Consider the following 23,230-nt stretch of genomic DNA (forward strand, 5'->3'; position numbering starts at 1 on the left):
CCACGAACCGTGCATTATGGAGAAATATTGTTGTTTCAGTTTTATCTTGAATTTGATGTAATACTAAATAAAATAAATGAAATATTGAGGAACCCCTAGAGCAACACTCAGAAGAATTACTCAAGCTATTGCCTGAGGAATCTTCAAAGAAGCTTCCGGAAAATTCCTAAAAAATACTGCCCTTGAACAATATTTCGGAGGAAAATCTAAAACAAAGCGCCAACGGAAATATTCAAGAAATTGCCGAAAGATATCATGAATAGCCGGAAGAAAACTTCAAGCAATTACAGGAGGAGTGTTGGAAGAAGGAATTCCGGAAAGAACGGCATTCCTGAACAGTGAACAATCTATCGGATTTCTAGAAGAGAAATGATTTGAATGCTGGATGTTTGTTTGGAGGAACTCAAGAAGTTCTTATAGTTGATTAAGGATCTTTTTGCAATGTATAAATCTTTCTGACTTCCGGGGCACACAGTACGTTTATGCTTGTCCCATGGTATGCAAAGTGGTCAAAAGCCACACAAATCTTCCAGGTAATAACAATAAAAGACCTAACCCCCTTATTGTTCACCCCATCACTTACCTCGACTGATCAGCTTGAACTGCATGCCCATGATTCCGTTCGTCACCGTGCTCGCGGACGCTGCTGCATCCTGTTGTGCCGACTCCGCTCGAATCGGATGTTCGTTGCTGTGGCTGCTTGTGTTGCTACATCCATTGTCCAACCCGGCAGCACTCAATCGGTCCCCGTTTTGACGACTTTGTTGTTCCTGTTCCTGTTGTCGTTGCTCTTGCTGTTTCTGAAGTTCTCGTTCCCTCTCGCGCTGTAGCAGTTCGCGTTCCCTTTCGCGTTGCAACTGCTGTTGTACCTGCTGCTGCTGCTGTTGATGGTGAAGCAGCTGTTCCCGCTGGAGTTGCTCCAGTTGTAACTGCTGCTGGCGCTTCAGTTTGTCCGCACTCTCGCATCGTTCCCGCTCCAGTAAACTCAGATTCAGACTGGCCAAGTGATTGACCTGGGCTTGTTCGCGTTCACGTTGGGCCGCGGCCAGTGCCGCTGCATGCTCGGTGATTCGGTTTAGTGCCAACGGATGGTGGGTATCCTCAGTCATGGACATATCCTCGTCTTCCTCTTCTTCCTCCTCGTCGGGGATGTCATCCTCGTGGTGACGGAGGCCGTTTTCGCCGCGCAGGTTGACCGGTGTTCCATCCGAGTGGGCATCGTCTTCATCTTGCGAGGACAGATTAAGCTTCTGTGGAGTGAGAGAGCGTCCGTGCAGTTGTGGGTGTTGCTGTTGTTGTTGTTGCTGCTGTTGTTGGAGCTGGGCAACAGCGGCCACGGCCGCGATTGTGTTATTGTTGCTGCGCTTGGCCGGTGGAACACCGCTGTTGTAGTCGCGGGACGAGGAACGATCCGAAGTGAAGTCCATGGGATGGTCGCGCTCGCGCTTGATCGACATGTGATGCGGTGGCGATTCGGCCAGGTTCAGCGCTTCCCTGTTGTAGTGGAAGAGACTTTGGGTGAGATGTGCGATTAAAATCGGTTGAAATAAACAGTTGAAGAAATGGTTTTTGTGGGAGGTCGGCTCTATATCGAAGTGTAAAAAGTCAACAAATTCCTAAAAAAATAAGAGCAGAATGTGTTTTGAAGAATGATTTTCTAGATATAATACTATTTATATGACTAAGTGTATGATTACAATTGAACGCTTATATCGAAAACTTGTGATTTCTTCATACATTTGGCAAAATTTTCCCATACTATCTTCAAAGTTCCCAAAGATGATGTTAGGATTTGTTATGACTTACGCACCATATATGCGTTCAGAATATCGAATTATCTCAACATCGTTAAAGAAGCCAATTACTAAGCTTATTTCGTACCGTTGTGTGGGACTTCTTTTGACAGTTTTTCAAGATTTTCTATCTTTGGGGTATCATAACTCCCACAATGTTTCTCAGATTTTCACGATTTTTCATGTATGTACATCCCAAGGCTTTCTCTCAAAACATCGGGGCCCTATTCAATTTGGTCATGCATCTTTTATCGAATGAATTTCAAAAAGGTGTCCCAGAATGATGTTCAAAGAATCCCAGGAGGAATGCTTAAAGAACTTCCTGAAAATAATCCTGAAAATAATCCGAAGGAGTCTGAGGAGAAATCCTCAAAGCAAACCCAGGAATGAATAATGGAGAAAGCCTGGGAAGAATTTCGAGAAGAATTCTGAGAAAAATCGCGAGAGAAACCAATAAAGAAATTCCAAGAGAAATCAACAAAGGAATCTTTGAAAGAATGTCGGGTGGTTCCTTTATAGGAATTCCGGAAGAAATCCCAAGAAGAATACTTGAAAATATAAACTTCAAATTTTATATTATGGTTAAATTACACGGAAAACAAATTTATTGCACAGTGCACATTTGAAATTGGACTAATTAACTATAGCCATATGTAGTCTTTGCGGCATCTGGTGAGCCAATTATGAAATTAATTGTTCACAAAGTATGAAGCATCTTCTGAACAATTTCTCCAAAGACAGTATGGTGAAATATTGTGTAATTTTCAAGATATTCACTTCAATAGTACTGTCCTAAAAATAGGAAGCTGGGCGGATGATGGGTATTTGGTAGCATTTCGGGGGCGTTTCAAGGGATTTTAGGGTGCGTTTTAGGAGGTTTTTGGAGCCTTTTAAAGGCGTTTCAGGGTTTGTTTTGAAACCTTTCACATTTAGTAGGATGATTTCAAGGGCGTTTCAATGGGATTACGGAGGTTTCATTGATATTTCGAGGTATTTCAGGTCTGGGTCGTATCAGAGGGTTTCCAAGAACACACCCAAATCGAAGGGGTTTGAGAATAGAGTTAATATACTATAGAGGACGAATGTCGCTGCTGTTCCCTTTGTTCTCATTCCGAAACATGTCGGGTATCTATCTCTCAAACTCCATACTTTTTCGCTTTGACACTTACCTATATCCCTCCCTATCTTCTCCAGCAAGAGATGTTATGCTTATCCTTTGACAGATACGCGTATTTCGACTACCACTTGTAATCTTCCTAGGATAAGGATAAGCAGCATAGGGCGGAATTAAAAGGTACGAAACTGATTACACTCATTCGAAGATAACGGGGTTTTAATGGCATTTCAACGAGATTATGGATGTTTCAGGAACGTTTCAATACATCACAGTCCTTTAAGGGTTTTTTTTGTGAAGCGGTCTCTGAAACTGCTCTGAAACTTCTTGTAACGCACCTGAGATCCTTCAAGACCATCGAAAACACCCCCGCAAACCCCCTGAAAGTTCCAGGATCAAATGTAACGCACCTGATACCCTCCGACACTACCAAAAACACACCTGTTACACCTAACAACCTCCGTCGAAGATCCTCAGAAACTCTTTGCATTGCCTTCAAAAGCTTCCTTGGACTCCCGAAAACGCTGCTGAAACCTGCTCCAAAAATCAATGTACCCATATTCATACACTATGTATTTCTGAAATCCGGACAATCTGGTAAAAAAATATCATTTTTTTCGCTGATAACATCCATTAGCGGCGATTGAACCATCAATACCATTCGTACACTTCCGGTTCTCGAGTTACCCGCATTACTATTTCTCAGTTTTTGGAATCACTGGAACTCCAGGTCTACTGCCATTTCATACTCCCATCATCTTGATCAGCGATGGGAACACTCACTTGTTTTTTTTGTCAGCTCAGAAGCGTGTAATCATGAAACAATGTATGGACGACTTTTGCCTTGTGGTTTTGTCTAAAAGTATATTGAATTAATTAGGGGTCGCATTGGGCAAATCTGGCTGAGACATCGATTTTTATGAATCCATTCGAATCAGATCAGCACAATCGATTCACCGATTGCTTTGAATCGATGTTTTCACATCGATTCGATATTATAAAATTTTACAAAACTATAAAATGATTCGTTTGCTGCATGTAGTTCAAGTATTGTTTATGTTTGTTTATGTATGTTTTATTTGTCTAAATAAATTCAGTATCAAAATTTGAGATTGCACATCAAGAACTGATGCGAATCTGATTCGAAACTGGATACAACGTGAAGACAATGTATTCTGAAAGAAAAAAATAATATTTTTGAATCGAAAGAAAAATTCTGAGATTCCCCAGAACTCTGAGAAGTATTTCCATAGAGTACTGGGAGAAAATTGAACGAAAATGTCACTATGTTTAGCTTTTGTAGACGCCATGATTCTTCGGCTTAGTGGGTAGTCTAAACACATGGTCATAAATGGCATGATTCTGGAACATTTCGAATTGACTTTTCAATAACTGAATATTTGATGCGACGGTCAAAGGCACTATTTAGAACTTGCATATTTGTTATCAACGAATAATAATTATTTCACAAAATGAATGTGAGCCGAATATTGAGGACATTTTTTTCACTATGTACCCAAATCTTGGCCCATCACTGATGGGCCATCAGTAAAGTGACGTCAACAACACCGATAAAGGACGTCAAAACATTGCTTGCGTAAGTACCAGAAAAAACGAACAGGAAGAAAGACTTTGTGTGCGGTGACTGTAAAAATATAACACAATAAAAGGGTTGTGTTGTTTTCGTTACTAAATTAAGAAAGAACTATAAGTTTAAGTGATATATTTATAGTTTTTTGAAAATTTGTCTCCAAAAATGCAATTTAAAAGTAAGATTGGTGAACAAACAGAGATAATACTTCAGCAGAAATATTAAAAAATGAGAGAATAAGTGATGCTAGTGCATGGAAAGCAATAGGCCAACGTTGTATCCACTAATAAGCCAATTTTTGTACCATAGATCAACGTTGCATACCATCGCATCGAATCTTTGCAACTTAATCAAGTAAATTCTTGAATATTTACGTTAGTTTACTTCCAATTGGTGAAACATGCATTGCCGAAAGTGTGTAATAGGGTCAACATATTATTTCTAGTGCTATTAATTCATGAGTTATGGTCAAAATTGTCAAAGCGGCTTGCAAATAAGGCCAAGGAATGGTACATATACCCTATGTTCGGATTCCTACGATAATTCCCCAAGAAACTTGAAAAAAAAATGACCCTGAATCCTGGTAAGGGTAGCTTAGAACCCTAAGAAGGATTCTGGAATCCTGTGAAATGTTCCCTCAAAATACTGGGCGGGATTGCCAAAGAAACCTGAGAAATACTCTCACAGAATTCTGGGAGATAGGACCCCAGAGTCTTAAGAAGAATTCCTCTAGAATCCTTTTAAGTTTTGTCCCAGAATTCCCAAAATATCCTGGATGGAATCCATTAGAATGCTGAGAATAATTCTTCTAGAATTCTATAGGTGATTCCCCAGCATCTTGAGAGGGATCATGAGATGGGTAATTCCAGAAATAAATATCTAGAAACCTAAGAGAGATTTTTTCGAAAATCTGATAAGGATTTCCCTGGAAGGGATTACTATAACTTCTGAAATGGACTTCCACAGCATCCTGAGAAGGATTCTCTGGAATTCTGAGAAATATTCTAACATAAAACAGAAAATTACTGCAGATTCCTGAAAGACATTCCCCTAGAATCTATGAAAGAACTCTCCTAAACTTCTGAAAGGGATTGTCGCAGAACTCTGAGAGTGTTTCCTCTAGAATACTTCAAACTATTACAACAGAATCTCAGGAGGATTTTCCCATAAGGGTGCATCCATAAAGTACGTCACGCTTAGAGGGGGGAGGGGGGTTGGCGAAAGATTGACAAGCAATGTATTAAGTAAAGCATTGTCCACTTAGAATCCGGACGCATGGCATATTTTCTAGGGACGCTCTCAATGATCACAATCTTCATTCTTTTACAGCAGTCTTATCCTACACTAGTCCTCTTTTAACGGTGAAAATTTCATCGATTTTCTTGCAACGAATGAAAAGTTATTTTAGATTTAAAACAAGAGAAGGAAAAAAATCTTGCACAAACACGTTGAAAATTTAGCGTGGTTAGGTACGGCAGTCGCAAAAAAATGTTAATATCTCCATATCCATTATGTGTTTTGGGCACAGATGTTGTTAGTCATGGCATAAAGAAGTGTCCCCAGAAGATTAAAGCTTGGGGTCATTGACTAATCTGCTTGGAATTAGAAGATTTGGCAAGAAGTACGAACTCTGGGCATCGTTTTTCAAAAACAAGCTGATGAGGACAAATTTATACAAGGATGGCAGCCTCATTAACCGCGTGCTACTTTTCAAAAACGCGCACAAGGGATCTATTGAGGTTTTACCTATTTTGATGATCTGTCGGAGCCGGAGCCGTTCAGTGGTTTCGTCATGGATGGGTAGTATTTATCAACGAAAAAACACTCAAATTTCGCGTTCACTCTATTCACCAAATTGCCTCTCGTTTCGCAAGAAGGAAAACTTTTTGATTTTTTTTCTTTGGAATCCTAATCAGACTAATCAAGGCACTCAGGAAATTGAATAGACGACCTGATTGTTGGACTAACATGCCGAAGGGGTTGATTCTAAAATTTACCACCGTTGTGCAGATTTTTAAGGAAGTTGACACGGAAAAAGTGAAAAAATGTATTTGAAATAAAAATAAATAATTTCAATGTAATTTTTCCATGAAACTACAATGAATAATCTTTGTTTTGAGGGCTTCACCTTTTATGTTTGTTATTCCATCCCTGAAATATACGTGATTTTGTCCGTCCGGATTCTAAGTGGACAATGCCTTATGGGAAAAACCTGTACGAAGGGGCGAGGGGGGTTCGAAAATTCCCAATTTTAGCGTGACGTACTAAATGGATGCTCCCTAATCTTGTCATAGATTTTCTCTGATTACTAAGAGGGATTCTCCAGGAATTCTGAAAGAGATTTCTGGGAGCACCTGTTCCAAAACACAGAAAACAGAATTCTACTGGGATTCTCGTAGAATGCTGAGAAGGATTTTTTCCGAATCCTAAGAGGAACCACAAAATCTATGCGAGAGATTCTCTAAAATCCAAATTTCTCTAGAGAATTCTGCCCAGAGTCTCGTGAGAGATTCTTCAATAATTAATAATTCTGAAAGCGACATAAAATCTTGAAAAATATAGCCCCAAAATCCCAAGGGTTTCTCCAGAATCATGAGACAAGTTCCCCAGAATCTTGAGAGAAATTTCCCTAGAATCCTAACCGGGATTACTCCAGAAAGCCGAATTTTCAGAGAATCTGGGGACCCGCAGAATACTTACTGATATTTCCCCCAAAATCATAAAGGATCTTACGCAGAATCCTGAGAAGGATTATAGTGATCCTGTGTGGGATTTCCCCAGAATCCTAAGAAATATTCCCCCAGAATTCTGAGAGGAATTTCGCCATAATTCTGAGAATGCTGAGTATGATTCTCAAGAAGCATCGAATTAAGTAGGGGTCACACACGCATACCAAAGTCGTAACAGAGCTGTGAAAGCGACTATCCACGAGGTGAGTGTGCCTTCGCAGCCCCCTCACGACTAGAAATCCTCTACATAGAGATGAGCGGAAGTTACATATGTCGATTCGGAAATGCTGTTTGTTTTGTTTACAACAGCTTCCAACACTTGCCACAAAGCTAGATGTTCAAACTTTTTGCATGACTTTGTTGTGGTCCAAGTTATTTTGTTTACGTTTGCTAATTATATTCGAACTTTTTTTCCCAAATTTTGAAAAAGATAACAGCGCAATCGAAGAAATCTGAAATGCATTGCAAAGAATAGCGCGAATCAAATCGGCAGAAGTGAATCAAGCAGCAGCAATGAAAGTTTTTTTTTCGAGAAGAGCAGCGACAAAAGTTTCTTTATGACCATAAGTTCTTGAAAGCAGAATTAATTAAATATTATCTTCTTACTTAATTTACATGTCATCAAATTCTCGATAATAAGAATAGATATTTGTAATATGTTTATTGTCGATTGCAATACCGTTCAAACAACACCTTCCTACAAACAATAAACATGTTCGTTTGGCTCACACTTTGACAGTTTTCTCTGCTCGATTGGCTCACAATGGTCGCCTCCGCACATCTCTATAATGTAGGATTATTACTCACGACATCGGTATTCGAGTGCGACCCCTACTTTATTCGGCAAACTTTTAGACAAAATTACAAAGCAAAAGTCGTCCATACGACGTTTCTTAATTGCACGCCTCTGACTGAACTGAGAAAATAGCAAGTGAGTGTATTTTTTTGCAACTGAGTGTTACCATCCCTGATCTTGATTTGTGTTACAATCATGGTGCGATATGTTGTATCCAAGGCAGTATGCGAGGTCTCCAGTTACCCTAGTGGTTAAGGCTATGGATCGCCAATCCGGAGACGGCGGATTCGATTCACGTTTCAGTCGGGAAATTTTTTTCGACTCCCTGGGCATAGTGTATTATTGTGCTTGCCTTACAATATACAAATTCATGCAATGGTAGACAAAGAAAGCCCTTCAATCAATAACACTCAGTTGAAGCGAGGCAGGCCAAGTCCCAGTAGGGACGTAAAGCTATAAAGAAGAAGAAGTAGTAGTATGCAACATTAGCCATATCTAGGAACCCTTGTTACGCCTTAAAGACCTCCAGCTACCCCTTTGGATTCCCTAAAACGCCCCAGAGGCTCCCTGGAACCCCTTGAAGCCCCCTTGAATACCCCTGAGACCACCTGGTACTCCCTAAGAACTATTGGTGCCTTGCTGAAACTTCTTGTGACCTTCTGAAACGCCTCTGCAACCTCTCTTTGCTCTTCCTATCCAGCTTTTTACGTGTCGACAGAATTCGGCTCACTTACTGGTAGGGATAAACTGATTGCGTTGAATGCTGATGCACCTTTCGGTACTAAGAAAAACAGGGCCTGTAAATGACTCAGGCTAGCGTTAGGGAACGTGCAACGATTACGTCACGTTTTGAGAAAGGCGAAAGAGTTCATCAAAGTGTGACGACTTATACAACAATTTCAGAGGTCTCATACAAGGAGTGTGACATAGGAGAGATGTAAATAAACCATTTGTGTGACGATATTTATGGCCGTTCCCATTTGACTCATTCCAACCTCATAAACTATCGATTAAGTAATGGCAAACAGAAAACGCGTCTTACCTCTGCATCTCCGGCGGGCTGGTATTGAGCGAGTTCGGCGGACTCGTGTTGTTGTTGTACATGTTCCACAGCGCAACGCGGGACATTTCCAACGCGTTGAGGGCATCCCGCGGGGTCATCTGCTGTTCCGGACTTTGCTCGCGTTTCATCTCCTTCGGCTGGAACAGTTTGATGTAGTCGAGCATGCGCTGCTCGAACTCGGGCGGCAGAATGTTCGGGATCTGGCCGACGTTCGGTGCCCCCAGGAGCCGGTGGTGCTGCTGCTGATTGACGTGGGTAACCAGCGACAGGGGCGACATCTGCTGGATGCCCTGCGGAATGGGCGATCGTTGAACTGATGGCTGTGCGCGCGGGGGGAAGAAGAAGGTGGGGGAAATGAGATGCTTGTTTGGAGTATAAAATGCATGCACACGATCGTCCCAAGTCCCAAGCAAAAACATGAGATCAATTTGCAGTTTTATTGCCTGTTTGTTTAGCCAACACAGAGCGAGAGCGTTTATTAATGAATGAGTGAATGAAAATATGAATAATCAAGCGATCGAAGCGCACTAGGGGAGATATGGCACGGCTGGCGCAGGATGGCTGAGACTGTGCCAAGAGCTTATGGAAGAATAGTTAATAGTAGGAGGAACGTGTGCATAAATCAATGCAAAATCAGTTGGCTTTGTGATCGCAATTCAAACCAGGCTTCTGGGGATTAAACAGCATATCCAAGAAACATTTTTAGTAAAAAAGACTAGAAGAGTTTCTGAGAACCATCATAGAAAAAAATAAAAGGTATTAGGTTTTATGACAGTTTTCAAAACCTCTACAAGACCAATTGTCCATCGAAATGTTACTTGGGTAATGAACTTGTTGCATCACTTACACTATTTGTCAGAATTTCCAAGTTACTTGTGTAAATTTCTTGGGGTTTGTGTCAACTATATACAGTATTATTAAAGCTCCTTTTCTCCCTAGTGCAGTGATTCTCAATTTTCGTGCAAGATAATCCATCCCATTAAAAAATAACCTTACCGAATCAAACTGTCCATAGCTGGATCGTCGTCCCTCGCGCCGATTCCCATCGATGGCGGCCTGCAGTTCGGCCGGAGTGCTCAGGTTCTTCTTCTCGCACTCGTAGGGATAGAGATACTTCATGTACCTGCAAAGACAGAAACGAAAAGAAAAAGCATTGTAAAACATTATACCATTTGTCGGTGATAAGCAGGTAGGTAGGTACGAGCGAGGGTCTTCGACCATCTCTCGCATCCGAAGCAGAGAGTTCTAATTGATAAAACAAACAGCAGTGCACCAGCAATGTTGACCGAGAAAGTCTGGAATTGGAATTGGAAACCTGATGGCGCGACGCGCAGCGCAGCGGCATTTATTTCTCCTCATTCATTTTCATAAATAATTAATCTTCTTCGCAGAGGTGCTGCATTTCGTCCCGGCTCTCTGCAACTGACCAGCCCGGTCCGATCTTAGTCATGAAGTGCGAATGCAGTCAGTTGGCTGGTCAGAGCGCTTCGTTCATTCACACTTGTTCGACTTGCAGTCGAGACTTCCCGGTCCCGACTAAGGAATGTGATACGAGGACGGTGGCGCGGGCAGTGGCGTTCCATGGCAAGTCCGTTTCAAGTGAGAAAAAGGCACTGTTGGAACACGTTTTTATAATGATTAAATTAAACAACAAACAAATAGAACCATCAAACAAACTTGTTAAGACGCATTCGTTCGATCCGAAAGGGTTTCCTTTTCAACGCTCCGTGATCATGCCTGCATAAGATCGAGGGCTTAGAGATGCTGTTCTGTGGAACAGTGGCTCTTCAGAAACTTTGGTAGATTTCCCGGATTTTGAGCAGTTCTAGGAGATACTAAACTTTTGGGGACTTATACTTTTTATTGTATTCTCATTTAGGATAACAGCCGATTTTTGGACCCTTACAGAAAATCAGAATTCAAGTCAAAATCAATCAGATGCAGGAGTGTTACACATAATCATCTTGTTAATATATTCCAAAAAGCCTCCACAGCCATTGAGTGTTCTCCACTGATACACACCAAAATTCACTGGCGTACAGCAGCACAGATTTCACGTTCGAGAGTTCGAGGTGAATATTCGGATTTTGGTGCATCGACTAATCTGATTGTTTTCCATACATTTCTTAAACTCGCAAAGGCAGCCTTCGCCTTTTTGATCCGTGCACCTATGTCGATCTTGGTGCCGCCATTGGTCGCCATTTGGCTATTTACCAAGAAGCTTTCCACATTCTCCACTGCTTGCCCAGCTTTCCATAAAGCGGAAAGGGTCGACCGTGTTTACATCCAACGATTTGGTCTTGTTGACTTTGGTAATAAGACTTGCCACCGAGGAGCGATTGGTATGGTCATCGAGCTTGCTCTGCATATCAAACCGCCGTTGAGCTAGGAGAGCAACGTTATCAGCCCATTCGAAGTCATTTAAGTGCTCCATGGTGATGAGCTGCCACAACAATCCACGATTTGGTTCACAGTCAATCGCACCCACCAGGATTTCGTCGATTACGATGAGGAACAGTAGCGGGGATAGTATACAATACATCCTTGCCTCACTCCAGCAACGACTAGGATGGGATCGGACAAGACAATACTCTGCACGAAAATGCCCTGTATTGTGCTTCAATGAGGCCGATGATTTTCTCAGGGACATGCTTGCGCTTGAGGGCTTCCCACATGTTTACGTGATTGAGATGGTCAAAAGCTTTTTCGTAATCAATGAACACCATGTATAGAGATTCTTGAAAATCATTGACCTGCTCCAAGACAATACGGAGCGTGACAATATGGTCCAGACAGGGTCGTTTAGCACGGAACCCTGCTTGCTGCCGCTGGATAGTTGCATCAATCTTCTGCTGTATGGGGTTAAAGATCACTTTGCAGAGGACTTTGAGAACGATGCACAGCTACATGATACGCCGCCAATAATCGTATACAGTCAAATCATTATTTTTGGGCACCTTTACTAAGGCGCCTTGCCTCCAGTCGACCCATGTCGCGATTTTCCGTATGTTGCAGAATAATTGATGCTACAGTCGCGCAGATAGTCTGGGGTCAGCTTTGAGCATGCAATGGATCCCAAGCGCCGATGCAGATTTCACCGGCGGCAGCGTATATATATAACACTAGTTTACAGCATTTTTGAACTCGGTAAGCTGATGATCATTTTCAGTGCAGAATCATGCCCTGAGTTCGAAAATGCGAAGGAAAAAAAATACAGTAGAGCGGAAATTTTTTCGACTTTCCATACAAGGTTGATGATTTGAAATCGATTTTTGTTCTATTTTTAAGCAAAGTCGTTCACTTTACTCATCTCATTCTCCGTAATCAATGCTCCGATTGAGCTGATTTTTTTACTGTAACTCGTCTACATATGACATGTCAAATAAACGTTGAGAAAGAAATTTTAAATTGTTTATTTCTTATTAAAAAAAATACATTTCTTCATATATTTTTGGAAATTTTGCTAAAATTTAAGGAGATCGTCCCCAAAACTCGTCAATATCTTGAGTTTCATCAATCTGACGCAAAACCTGCATTTAGATGAACGAATGGTATTGTATTCAGCTTTCAATTTATGGAAAAAGATTTAAAGTTGGTTGAACAAAACGCAAGATATTTGAATTTCATTAAATTACATATTTTAAAAAGTTATAAAACTTAATATTGAGCTAAAACTCAAAAACTGTTCTACTTAAAAATTTTTGGAGCACGGTTTCGAAATCAGCGCTAAATTATGCTTCAAAAATTTTGGTCGTTAACAGAAGTTCACGACTTTCGTTTTATTTTGTAAACTAGTGTAATTTAGACAGAAATTCACAAAGTCTCACGTTTCTTCGAAGAATATTCTTTTCTAAAATTTATTTTGAACCACGGTAAAATCAGAACTGGTTCCTCAAGGTTTCCAAATTCCAATGCCTGGTACCATGTACTGGTACGCCCCTCAGGAAATTACTTTAATGTTGAACCTTATGCACATTATTTGGATGATTTTTCCTGATCAGGATGATAACTCTTTCTGCTCTTTGACACAGTTTTATAAATAAAATTGTGACCCTAAGTTGCTTGGAGATTTCTCCAATAACTTATGAAAGAAAACTGTATACAATATATTCGGATGAAACATCTGGGAGGATTTCTTTTTTACCATTATATTCTGGGACTATTATAGCATACTTTTTTTTCAGTTCAGCAAGAATTCCTCCAAAGATACCTCCAAGAATTCCTTAAGAATTTTGTGGGGTGTGAACAACGATAGTGTCATTCCCCTTGCTTGCCATTCCCCTAGCAAGCGTCATCCAAGTAACAGTTTGATTCCCAATTAGTCTTGTAGAGGTTTCAATAACCATCATACAACCTTACGACTTTTATATTCGTTTTAAGATGGTTCTAAGAATATATTTAACTAGAAAATGTTACTAAAGCAGTGACAGCAAGCATCATGCCGAAGTTGTCATTGCAATGCTGCCTCATTGGGGAGTCGAGCTTTGGCGGAGTAAATAGCCTTGAGTCTCGTACAATACCAAGTGATTCTATTGTAGTTTGCTAAGCTGACTGGGAACGGATTGTTCCGGCGAGTTACGCAACATTCACGAATTCGTTTCTGTATTTTTTTTTTAAATTTTTCTAGGAATTCATCTAGAATGTTATCAATGTGTTTCAGAAATGCCTAACCAGATTAAAGACGAGCTCCTCTAGCGATTCCTTTAAAAGTTTAATCAAAGACTCGTATTTTTTTAGTAGTCCCTAAATCGATTCTTGCAAAAAAAATGTTCAGATATTGTTTTAGGTATTCATGTCGGAATTCCTTAGTAGATTTCATGAGGAATTCAGCTTTGTTTTGCAGGAATGCTTTCTAATTTTTTGTAGTTTCTGGAGAGGTTCTCTGTAAATTTCGTGTAGAAATTCCTCTAGCGATTCTCTCAGGCGTTTCTTCAGAAATTCATCCAGAAAATTCTCAAGGGATTATTCTAGAAATTCTTGCAGAAGTTTTCCTAATCATCCTCAGCTTGTGATGCATCATAGGCTTCTCTTGGAATCAATTGAAACCTTTCTGCAGGGTTTCTTCCAGAAATTTTTTTCGGGGACCTTTCAAGAATTATTTCAGAGATTCTTTCAGGGGCTCCTTCAGAAATTACTTCAGGATTTATTTCTAGGCGTTTATCGAGGAGTATCTCAAGAAATTCTTCTTGGAATTACTGCAGAGCTTTCTCCAGATTTCCATGCATTGCTTCAGAGATTCCTGAAATTTTGTTTTTCCTGATTTCTGTAGATAGTTGTTTTTTTTTTCAATATTTGATTTGAATTTCTGCTGGTAATTTCTCTACCAAAAATTCCTCCTAGGAAATTGCTTCAGATATTTTCATCTACTAATTCCTTTCAGATTATTTAGATTAGATTACTAAACAATCTCATGAGAATTTTTCAAAGTAATTTCTGTGGAACTTTCTAGGAATTATTTCTGAAGAAATTTCTGAACGTCCTAAAGATTCCGAGTAAAAAACCGAGTAAAAAGATATACTTGGAAAAACTAGGGGCATTTCTGGGGAATTAAATGGAGGAATACCCGGAGGAACTCGTGAAAGAATTTCTGCAGAAATCTCTCGAAGAATTCTGCTGGCATTACTAAACAAAATCATGAAGGAACTTCTGGAGAAATTCCTTGAGACATTCCATGAAGAAATTTATTGAAGAAGCCATGAAAGATATTTTGAATAAACCGATGGAAGAATTCATGAAATAATCCTTAGATATCTTTATAAAAGCTATTCGTGCTTTTATTTCTGAAGCAAGGACGTCCATAAATAACGTCACGCTTTAAGGAAGTAGAAGGGGGTTCTAAAAAGTATGATTTTCACAACCCAAAACATTATGGTGACACACTATTTTAGAGGTCTCATTCTTAATGTGTTCCATAGGCCGGAGGGGGTTGAAAACGAACAATTTTACGTGACCTAATTGATGGAATTCCGAAGGAATCAATGAGGCATTTTAGGAGTTTCTCTGAAGATTCTTTGGAACATTTTTGGAGGAACTTAAGGAATTCCCAAAAAATATTTCTGTAAGAATATACGAAAGCTTTTTTTTTTAAATGCCTGGTAAAAATTTTGGAAGAATTCTGAACTCTAGTTTTTATAAAAATAATACTCTTTAACAATGTATTGAATATATGGATGGTTTTTTTTTTAAAGAATCCCCGAAGAAATGTCTGAAATAATCCAAGACGGAATGGAAGGTTCCCTAGAAGAATTCTTGTTGAAATTTGTAGAGGTTCCTCTAGAGGAAAGAAGATTTCATGGAATATACTTCTCTAAGAATGTCAACAATGGCACAAATATGCCAAATGGATGTTAACGTGACTCTTTCCTTGAAAAAGGTTTCGGAAGTGCTCGAACCAGCGTTCGAGCTGGTCAGCCGGCTAGGTCAATAGCTGTGCAGACGTGTTTTCGTAGAGAAGACGAATATTGCCGATATTTGAGGCTTTCTCGCCTTTGTCAGCTAGGGAGACCGCCCACGCTCGTTTGTCCCGTCTACAGGATCGTTTTACTTCCTTCTCGAGAACCGAAAAGCGGTGACGGGCTACGGCTCTGGCTCCACGTGTTTTCACTCGCTCCGCGACTTTGGCGTTACTTCGCTCCTCTATCTTCCTCCAGGTGTCACCTTTCTGTAATCCACTGCTTTTTCCGGGTGCGTAGCTCTCCCAATTTTTTTCCCGACACGGCGTTCTTGATGGTGCTCTATTGATCTTCTACGCTTCCACCTTCCGGAATATCCGCAGCACGGTTCTAAAGCTCCTCGACGAAGGACCTTTTCACTGTGCTCTCCAAAGTTCGTCCAACGGACCTCGGTCAGTCCTAGGATTTCAAGTTAATGCAAGAAAGTAAACATATTTCAAATTATTTTTTAAGGCAAATTAAAAAAAAACTGTTATTAAAAATTGGTAGAATAAACAACGTATTTATGCACAGTTATTTAAGTATACAATAATAATCCTAAGTACACTTTCCAATAAATCGGGATAAAATCCGCAAATTATATATCACCCTTGTTTTCATAACATTTTTCTGAGTTTATCTTCAAAATCCAATTCGCCAAAATGACTCAAACTGATGATGAATTGACCATTTATTTGCAATCGTTAAACGCGAAGCTCCGCACTTCTTTCTCTACATCACCAAACGGTGCTGAGGGATGAGACACTGACTTACAGCACTTCCATGCATCCAACCAGCAACGGTGGCGGTGGCGGCTGCAAGGGACGACTGCACTGTGCTGCAGCAGAGCGAGCGGTGTGCTTCCGCACCATGAGGTTTTCCTCATTGGGTTTATTGTTCATAATCTTTTATTTGCAATAATAAATTCATCGATTTGCGTCCGCTTGATGTGCGTCCGTTTCCCTAAAAAAGGGTGCGGCTGCGAGATTTGTTCCTTCCTTCGTTGCCTGATCCGCCGGGTTTCCTCGAGAGAGCAAACTCCGATGGAAGTCCTTCCAAAAGTGACGGACGACGTCACTTCAGCGATGATGGCGCGGCGCGACGGCGAATGCGCGCGCGCTCGCGGGAGGGCATTAAAACTTAATCGAGTGGAGCAAATCAAAAAATTGAACGGTTTTTCGGCGAAGTGATTCAATTTCGGATGGTTTTATTCCGTCTGCTGCAGCTAATCGATTCGTTGCATTCAGCCGCCGAGCAGCCTCGTGAAACGCAACAACGCAGCAACAACGTCTGGTCACGACACGGAGTTTGAATCAAAATCGAAATCACGCGGTTAGGCTTTTGGAGGCGGGTGTTTAGCTTTGTACGATGAATAAAACATGCTTTTTCTGCTATTCAATGGCACAGTTTTCGTGTCGGTGGGTCTATTTGTCTAACCTTGCTTGGTTGTTGCTGTTCAATCGGCGTTATTAAAAAGTATATATAAAGACATTAAAAAGTCATTAAGAGTAGTTGTTGCTTTATTCGCTTATTTGGTTTCCAATTGTTATAATTACAACTGGAATTAATCTATGCATATGCGTGCTGTTCATGTACACCATGTCATATCTAGCAATGCCTCAGTAAAAACAGTGGCCGGTAAAATTTGAGCAAGAGCATTGGCGGCCGTACACTTCGTATTTTCTACTCTTTGATAGACCAGAGCAAGCGAAATTGCACAGAAAACCAATAGATGGGACTTGGGTTTAGCAAACCACTTTCACTTCCGAGAACTCAAACTTTTTTAGGTCAACAACGGCACCGGCCACGTCCTTATGACGCAAAACCTGTTAGAGCTCCGGGAGAAATCTACCCAAAGGGTAACTTTCTACAGCGCTTTTCGTGGTTTTGATGTTTGACACCCACCCTACACACTAACTTATCTTTACCGAATTCAGTATATTTTTTGACGAAAATAGAACAGCTGAACGTTCGGTGATCGTTTCGGTAATTGAAACAAATGCTGAACACTCGGTAGTCAAGAAATTTGCTCAAACTGTCAAAAAGAACCGAAAGGTTTGTAATCGAGTGACGATCATTCAGTACTTTTTTTGAAACTCGTTCGGCAAAAATGTGAAGGTGATGTAGCTTGATTGATGAGCTTTTTTTTAAACATTTTCTCACGCAAAAACAAGTTCTAAACACTTTTATATTGTTATTTACTTTTATTATTATGCATTCGAAACCAAATATATCAATTTTCGGGTCTCTCGAAAATATTTGTGCCGCTGGTGATTCACCCTCCTGGTGTCGACGTCCTGGTGCAAAATAAAAAACTTCAAGATTATTATGAGCAAAAAAAAAAAACAAAAACAAAGCTGCCTTACCTTTTAACAAAGTTTTGCCGCCTCCGATTCAGTTAACTTTTGGTACAATCAAGAAAATGAAGGAGAAATGTACAGAAAAACATTTTAAGACTCTGCTGCGCACAGAAAATGCTCGATAAAAACAAATGGCGGAGCCTTTAGTTGTCGTTTTACTGATGACAGATGATATACAATCTGTTCAGTAAAGTCTAGCAGAATGTTCGGCAGAAAATTGATGATCGTTCAGTACGACACAACATAATTGCCGACTATTCAGCAATATGTCACTGAAACTTTTGACAGTTCGTCTTTACCGAACACATCGGTACAAAAAATATCTGTACAGTTATTTTTTTCGAAAAATACTGAAGTTTCGTAACTAATTTTGCTGTTTTCGTTAAAAGCAAAGTTTAATAACCGAGTGCGCAGCAATTTAATACCATTGACAAAGTTATCCGCAATAAAAAGTACCGAACATCGAGAATGGGATTGAGTGTGTATAATACGCAAATACCAAGAAATTTTGAAAAACTAACAACTCTTGTAGCACAGTGTATTGCCATTTCAAGCAAAGAACTAACACCGTGTACACGTTCAGCCTAGACAACTCACAGTGGGTCGATCTCACCCACCTGACGGAACGCACCACCAGCCAAGTTCTTTAATCACCAGAACTTTATTTGCATTATTAGCCCATTCGTCAATTCAATTCAGCATTTCAGCACACTAATGTGCACAAGTTGTTTTCTCGCGATTTTATCGTGTTCGCACAATCACCGGCTGGGCTGGGAAGGAAATTGCAAGTCGCACATTTTCACTTCCACAAGGGCCGTCCGTTGCTTTCAACAAGTGATTGGTAGGTACAACATTTACACCTTCTTGCTGAAATGATCTTCTGAGTTTTTGTTCTCATCCAAACGTTCACGGAGGAATACCAACGCAACGGAATGGAAACGATCATCGGCCAGATGTTTCAGTTTTTTGTGCATCAATTTCGCCCTCGTTTCCGGCAGATTAATTTAAATAAAATTGAATTAATATTGTCTCACCCGAGAAATGATTACTGGCCCCACGCTTGCACATCCCCATATGAGGGAATTATTAATAAATGTCTTTGTCACACCGACCGAACCGGGCCCGGATTCACCTTTGCGTACCAATAATTTCTCCGCTCTTTTGGCCGTAAAATTGTTTTAACCGCAACAACTTCGTCACAAAGCGATAATCATAATTTATGGTTCGTCAGTGCCCTGTAATCTGCCGCTGTAGCCCGACCGACTCGAACTCTGATGGAATGCTGGCAGAGTTTTTTTTCCTGCATGATTGCAGGGTGTGCTCTTTTGGTATTAATTTAATTTGATGAGCCTAATTCACACATTCATTTGGTTCGCGGTTGATGACGGTAGGAATGTGCACACCTGGGCCACTTGCTTCGGGATAGGAAGATATGCAATAGAGAAAAGCGGGTGTGAATCACTTCAATATTTACTTGGAATGTGTAATTCATTTACGTCGATTTAAATATAAATGTGTTACTCATAATGGTAAACGTCGTTTGGATCGAACTACCAAATTCAACACAGTTCAAACTCGAGTTCGCTGTAACAAAATGACCTCCATCGCATTTAACACAATTCTCCATCGGATTGTAAAATCACAGGTTGTCTGAAGTATGGAGCTTGCTTACAATTTTGCGTACAAGAAATTATTTTATGTAAAATCAAATCAAATGCAACGGAAATTTAATCGTTGTTATGTTTACGTCAAGAGTAGTTTTGAAGAATTTCTTTCTGTGAAGTGTTCTTTTTAAACTTCGATTGTTTGCGATGCATAATTGATCGAAGAAACGCCGATTTTTATTTTAATTGCCAATTTTGACATAGTATACCTATGGATTATTTTATAAATTGAACTCAAATTTTTACAAGGAATTACAAATATGCTGAATTTTGCTTATGCGTAAGTGGTAGCAGTACAAAATGTTTCCGTTCATTAGACAGTGGCACATGAGCTAACCCTCTAATGCCCTTTTTTATTTTGATCTAATTATAATTTTTCGTCATCTAAAGCACAGCGCAACATTTTTTTGTCTCAAGGGCAAACTTATGTGTTTTTGACAGATTTTGGGCCGTTGAATCCGAATCTGGGCTCAGATTCGCTCTAGCACGTCACAATTTTGAGCTATACCTCAATTTATAGGGCAAAATAAGTGATTTTGGGCTTCTTTTGACTGCAAGCCATTAAGCATGGAAATATTTTTTTAACCAATCAAAGGATAAATTGGTCAATTAACATCTAAATTATCGACTTGCAAAATATTTCGCATTCGGATTCAAAGACCCAAAATCTGTCAGAGACACATAAGTTTGCTCTTGAGACAGACCAAAAGTTAATTTTTGTTACGCTGTGAAATTGGAACAAACTTTGGAAAACTTTCTCCCATGGCTTGTATTGCATGTACGACTCAAATCAGTAAATTCTGATAACTGTGCACCTCAATTGAGAGACCATTTCAAATTGAAACCATATATGTCATTTTCAGAATAGTTTGGATGATCCAGGATGCCCCTATGATGTATACGCACTATATTAAGTTTTAAATGTACCCGATGCATTGTTACGAGTGTAGATATAAAGGTCTTAACTCCAGAATGATTTGGATGGCCTAAGCAATCGTCTTTGATGTGGGGTCAATCTCACATACTCTAATTTACAAGTATGGATCCAATGAAATTAGTTCTGACATGCATACATTAGTTTAGTATCCTTTAATAGATCCTATTACAAGTAAAGGCCTTACAATCAAAACTCCAGAGCATTTTATGTTGCCTAGAACATCACCAGGTCATGACCACCATCATTTCATGTTTTAAAATATACAGGGGATGGCCAAAATGTTTGGGATAGGCAACTTTTTTTCTCTCACAAAAAAGTTCAACATGCTATAACTTTTCATAGAGTGCATCAAAAAATCTCAAATTATAACTGTTTGTCAACCTATTATATGTGCATCATTGGTACAAATTTGGGCTCGATTGATTAATCTTTCGCAAAGTTAGAACCGTTCGGGTACACCATAATTTCTTAGACAACTCATTTTTGAGCTGTCATATCTCGAAAACCAGTGAACTGAATTGGATGAAATTTTGAACGAACACTAACAATATACAAATGCTTCACAAACTATTAAAACATAGATACTTTTTGAACGTTGAAAAAAATTAGCATGGATAGACTTTTTTTTAGTTTTTATTTTTGTGTATTTTAACTTAGATGCTAATTCTACACTCCATGGATAGACACTTTTTGGATTTTTCTCGAAAAAATGTAATTTTTTTACGTCAATGTCAATAAATTTTAGTATTGATGTCCAAAGATTTTCCACTTCTGTTCTAAAGTAATCTTTAATCAGATATATTGGAGCCAATTTAGCTTAAAGGAAGAACACATTTAGTATTTTTTGTGTGGTACTGCAAATTTGACTAATTTTCCTCTATATGGGTAAAAATTTCAACCCGGTATAACTTAATTCGCCGTGAAAAAATGTTACATGTTAAACTCATACAAAAGATTTTATGATAAAACTTTTTTACCGTAGTGATAGTATATCTAGTACTGTTTTATAAAAATGAGATTCATCACACTAACATATACACTGAAACAAAAACGAGGGTAAAAACCCTTCAAATGTCATTTTTTGCTTAGACATTCGTTTAGCCGAGGTAAATAAAAAATTGGTTTTCAATAGATTTTTTGCAATTTCGTGAGTATATTTCGAGGATATACCCCAAGGCATTTAGTTTATGATGTGTTAGCAAGATACTTGACCTTAAAAGTTTATTTATTTGTGAAATTCAGAGAAATATTATAAAAAAATGTCTATATAAGGAGAAGCGATGATAAACAAGTTTAATTAAGAAAAATGATTTCTGTAAACACTCAAACGTAAGCTAGATTAGCAGTTTTGAAAATATGGCACAGAATAATTGTTATAAGTGTTCAAACTATTGCATAAAATGTCATGAAAAAATTAAGTATATTGGTTTTTGGTTGGTTAAACTTAAAATGGGATTGATAAAAGCTAAAATAAATAGTTCTGCGTTGAAATAAAGACGTGCCATAATGCCTGTAAAGTATACCTGTTTGATACTAGCATTACTAAATGAGTTAGAAGATTGCTAAGTGAAAGAACATTAGCTTATTTCATTCAAATCTGAAGAAATATATTATAAATGAGTCTAAGATTTGAACCACATTCATTTTTACCATGATTTATCTGACAAGAACGTCTAAATTATAAAACAAGTAGTTCAAGCTAAAAATTTGAATATTTTCGGTGCCATTTCTCGAAATATGAGCCCTCCAATGTATGTTTTTTGAGCCAGAATACAGTCTAGAAGATATTGGGAGCTTTTGGAAGACGTAATAGTAGTAAACGTTGTGATTTATGCAAGTGAAACCATCATATTTCATCAAAACAATATTTAAATACGTGATTTTTTTTATAGTTTACGTTTTTTTCTGTTAAAAACATTGTTTTTCGTAAATTTTCAACCTGCACTCGTCATGAAACTTTCATTTGTTTCTTTTGAAACACTTCCGATAAAAATAATTACATCCAATCTCAATTTGGAAACATTTACAATATTATGACATATTTATATGAGATGCATGTAAAATTAATATGGCAACACTTTCAAAAACGATCTATTCATGATGAACAAGTCGATCTATAACGCAGGTCACCATACAAAATGATTTTGTTCGATATTTTTCGAAATTTGTTAGTTTTTTATTATGGAATTCCAAAAATTGTACAATTCGGCTAAACGAATATCTAGGTAAAAAATGACATTTGAAGGGTTTTTCCTTCGCTTTTGTTTCAGTGTATATGTAAGTGTGATGTATCACATTTTTATAAAACAGAACTAGATATACTATCACTACGATAAACAAATTTTATCTTAAAATCTTTTTTATGAATTTCCTGACACTTTTTTCAATTTTTTTTGGCCTCGGCTAAACGAATGTCTATCACTGTATACGTATATCCCACCATACAAAAAAAGTCAATTGGTTTAAAATTGACTAAGGTACAGCGGAAAAGTACCAAAAATGGAAGAGTTGCCGAGATGGTTGCATTTGTTCTCCATGCACAGGGGGTGTTCAAAATGCTTGGGATAGGCAACTTTTTTTTTCTCTCACAAAAAAGTTCAACATGCTGTAACTTTTCATAGAGTGCATCAAAAATTCTCAAATTTTGACTGTTTGTCAAACTATTATATGTGCATCATTGGTACAAATTTGGGCTCGTGAAGCTAGAACTGTTCTCGTAAAACACTACTTTTAAGACAACAAATTTTTGAGC

The 23,230-nt window shown here is 38.9% G+C and overlaps 2 protein-coding genes across 2 annotated transcripts in view; both read right to left on the minus strand.

The window, feature by feature from the left end:
- Nucleotides 1-16,419, minus strand: part of LOC134286863 (bromodomain-containing protein DDB_G0280777-like) — a 31,730-nt gene extending 15,311 nt beyond the window's left edge. The window contains exons 1-4 of the mRNA XM_062848554.1: nt 16,292-16,419; nt 10,083-10,209; nt 9,066-9,406; nt 584-1,494 (exon numbers count right to left, since the gene is read on the minus strand). Coding sequence (XP_062704538.1) covers nt 584-1,494; nt 9,066-9,406; nt 10,083-10,209; nt 16,292-16,419 — 1,507 coding nt within the window. The remainder of the gene's footprint in view (nt 1-583; nt 1,495-9,065; nt 9,407-10,082; nt 10,210-16,291) is intronic.
- The window catches only part of LOC134286862 (tetra-peptide repeat homeobox protein 1-like), a 265,454-nt gene that overhangs the window by 165,324 nt on the left and 76,900 nt on the right, over nt 1-23,230 (minus strand). The gene's annotated exons all lie outside the window — the stretch shown is intronic.

This window comes from Aedes albopictus, chromosome 2 (genome assembly GCF_035046485.1).
Source record: "Aedes albopictus strain Foshan chromosome 2, AalbF5, whole genome shotgun sequence".
Classification (NCBI taxonomy): domain Eukaryota; kingdom Metazoa; phylum Arthropoda; class Insecta; order Diptera; family Culicidae; genus Aedes; species Aedes albopictus.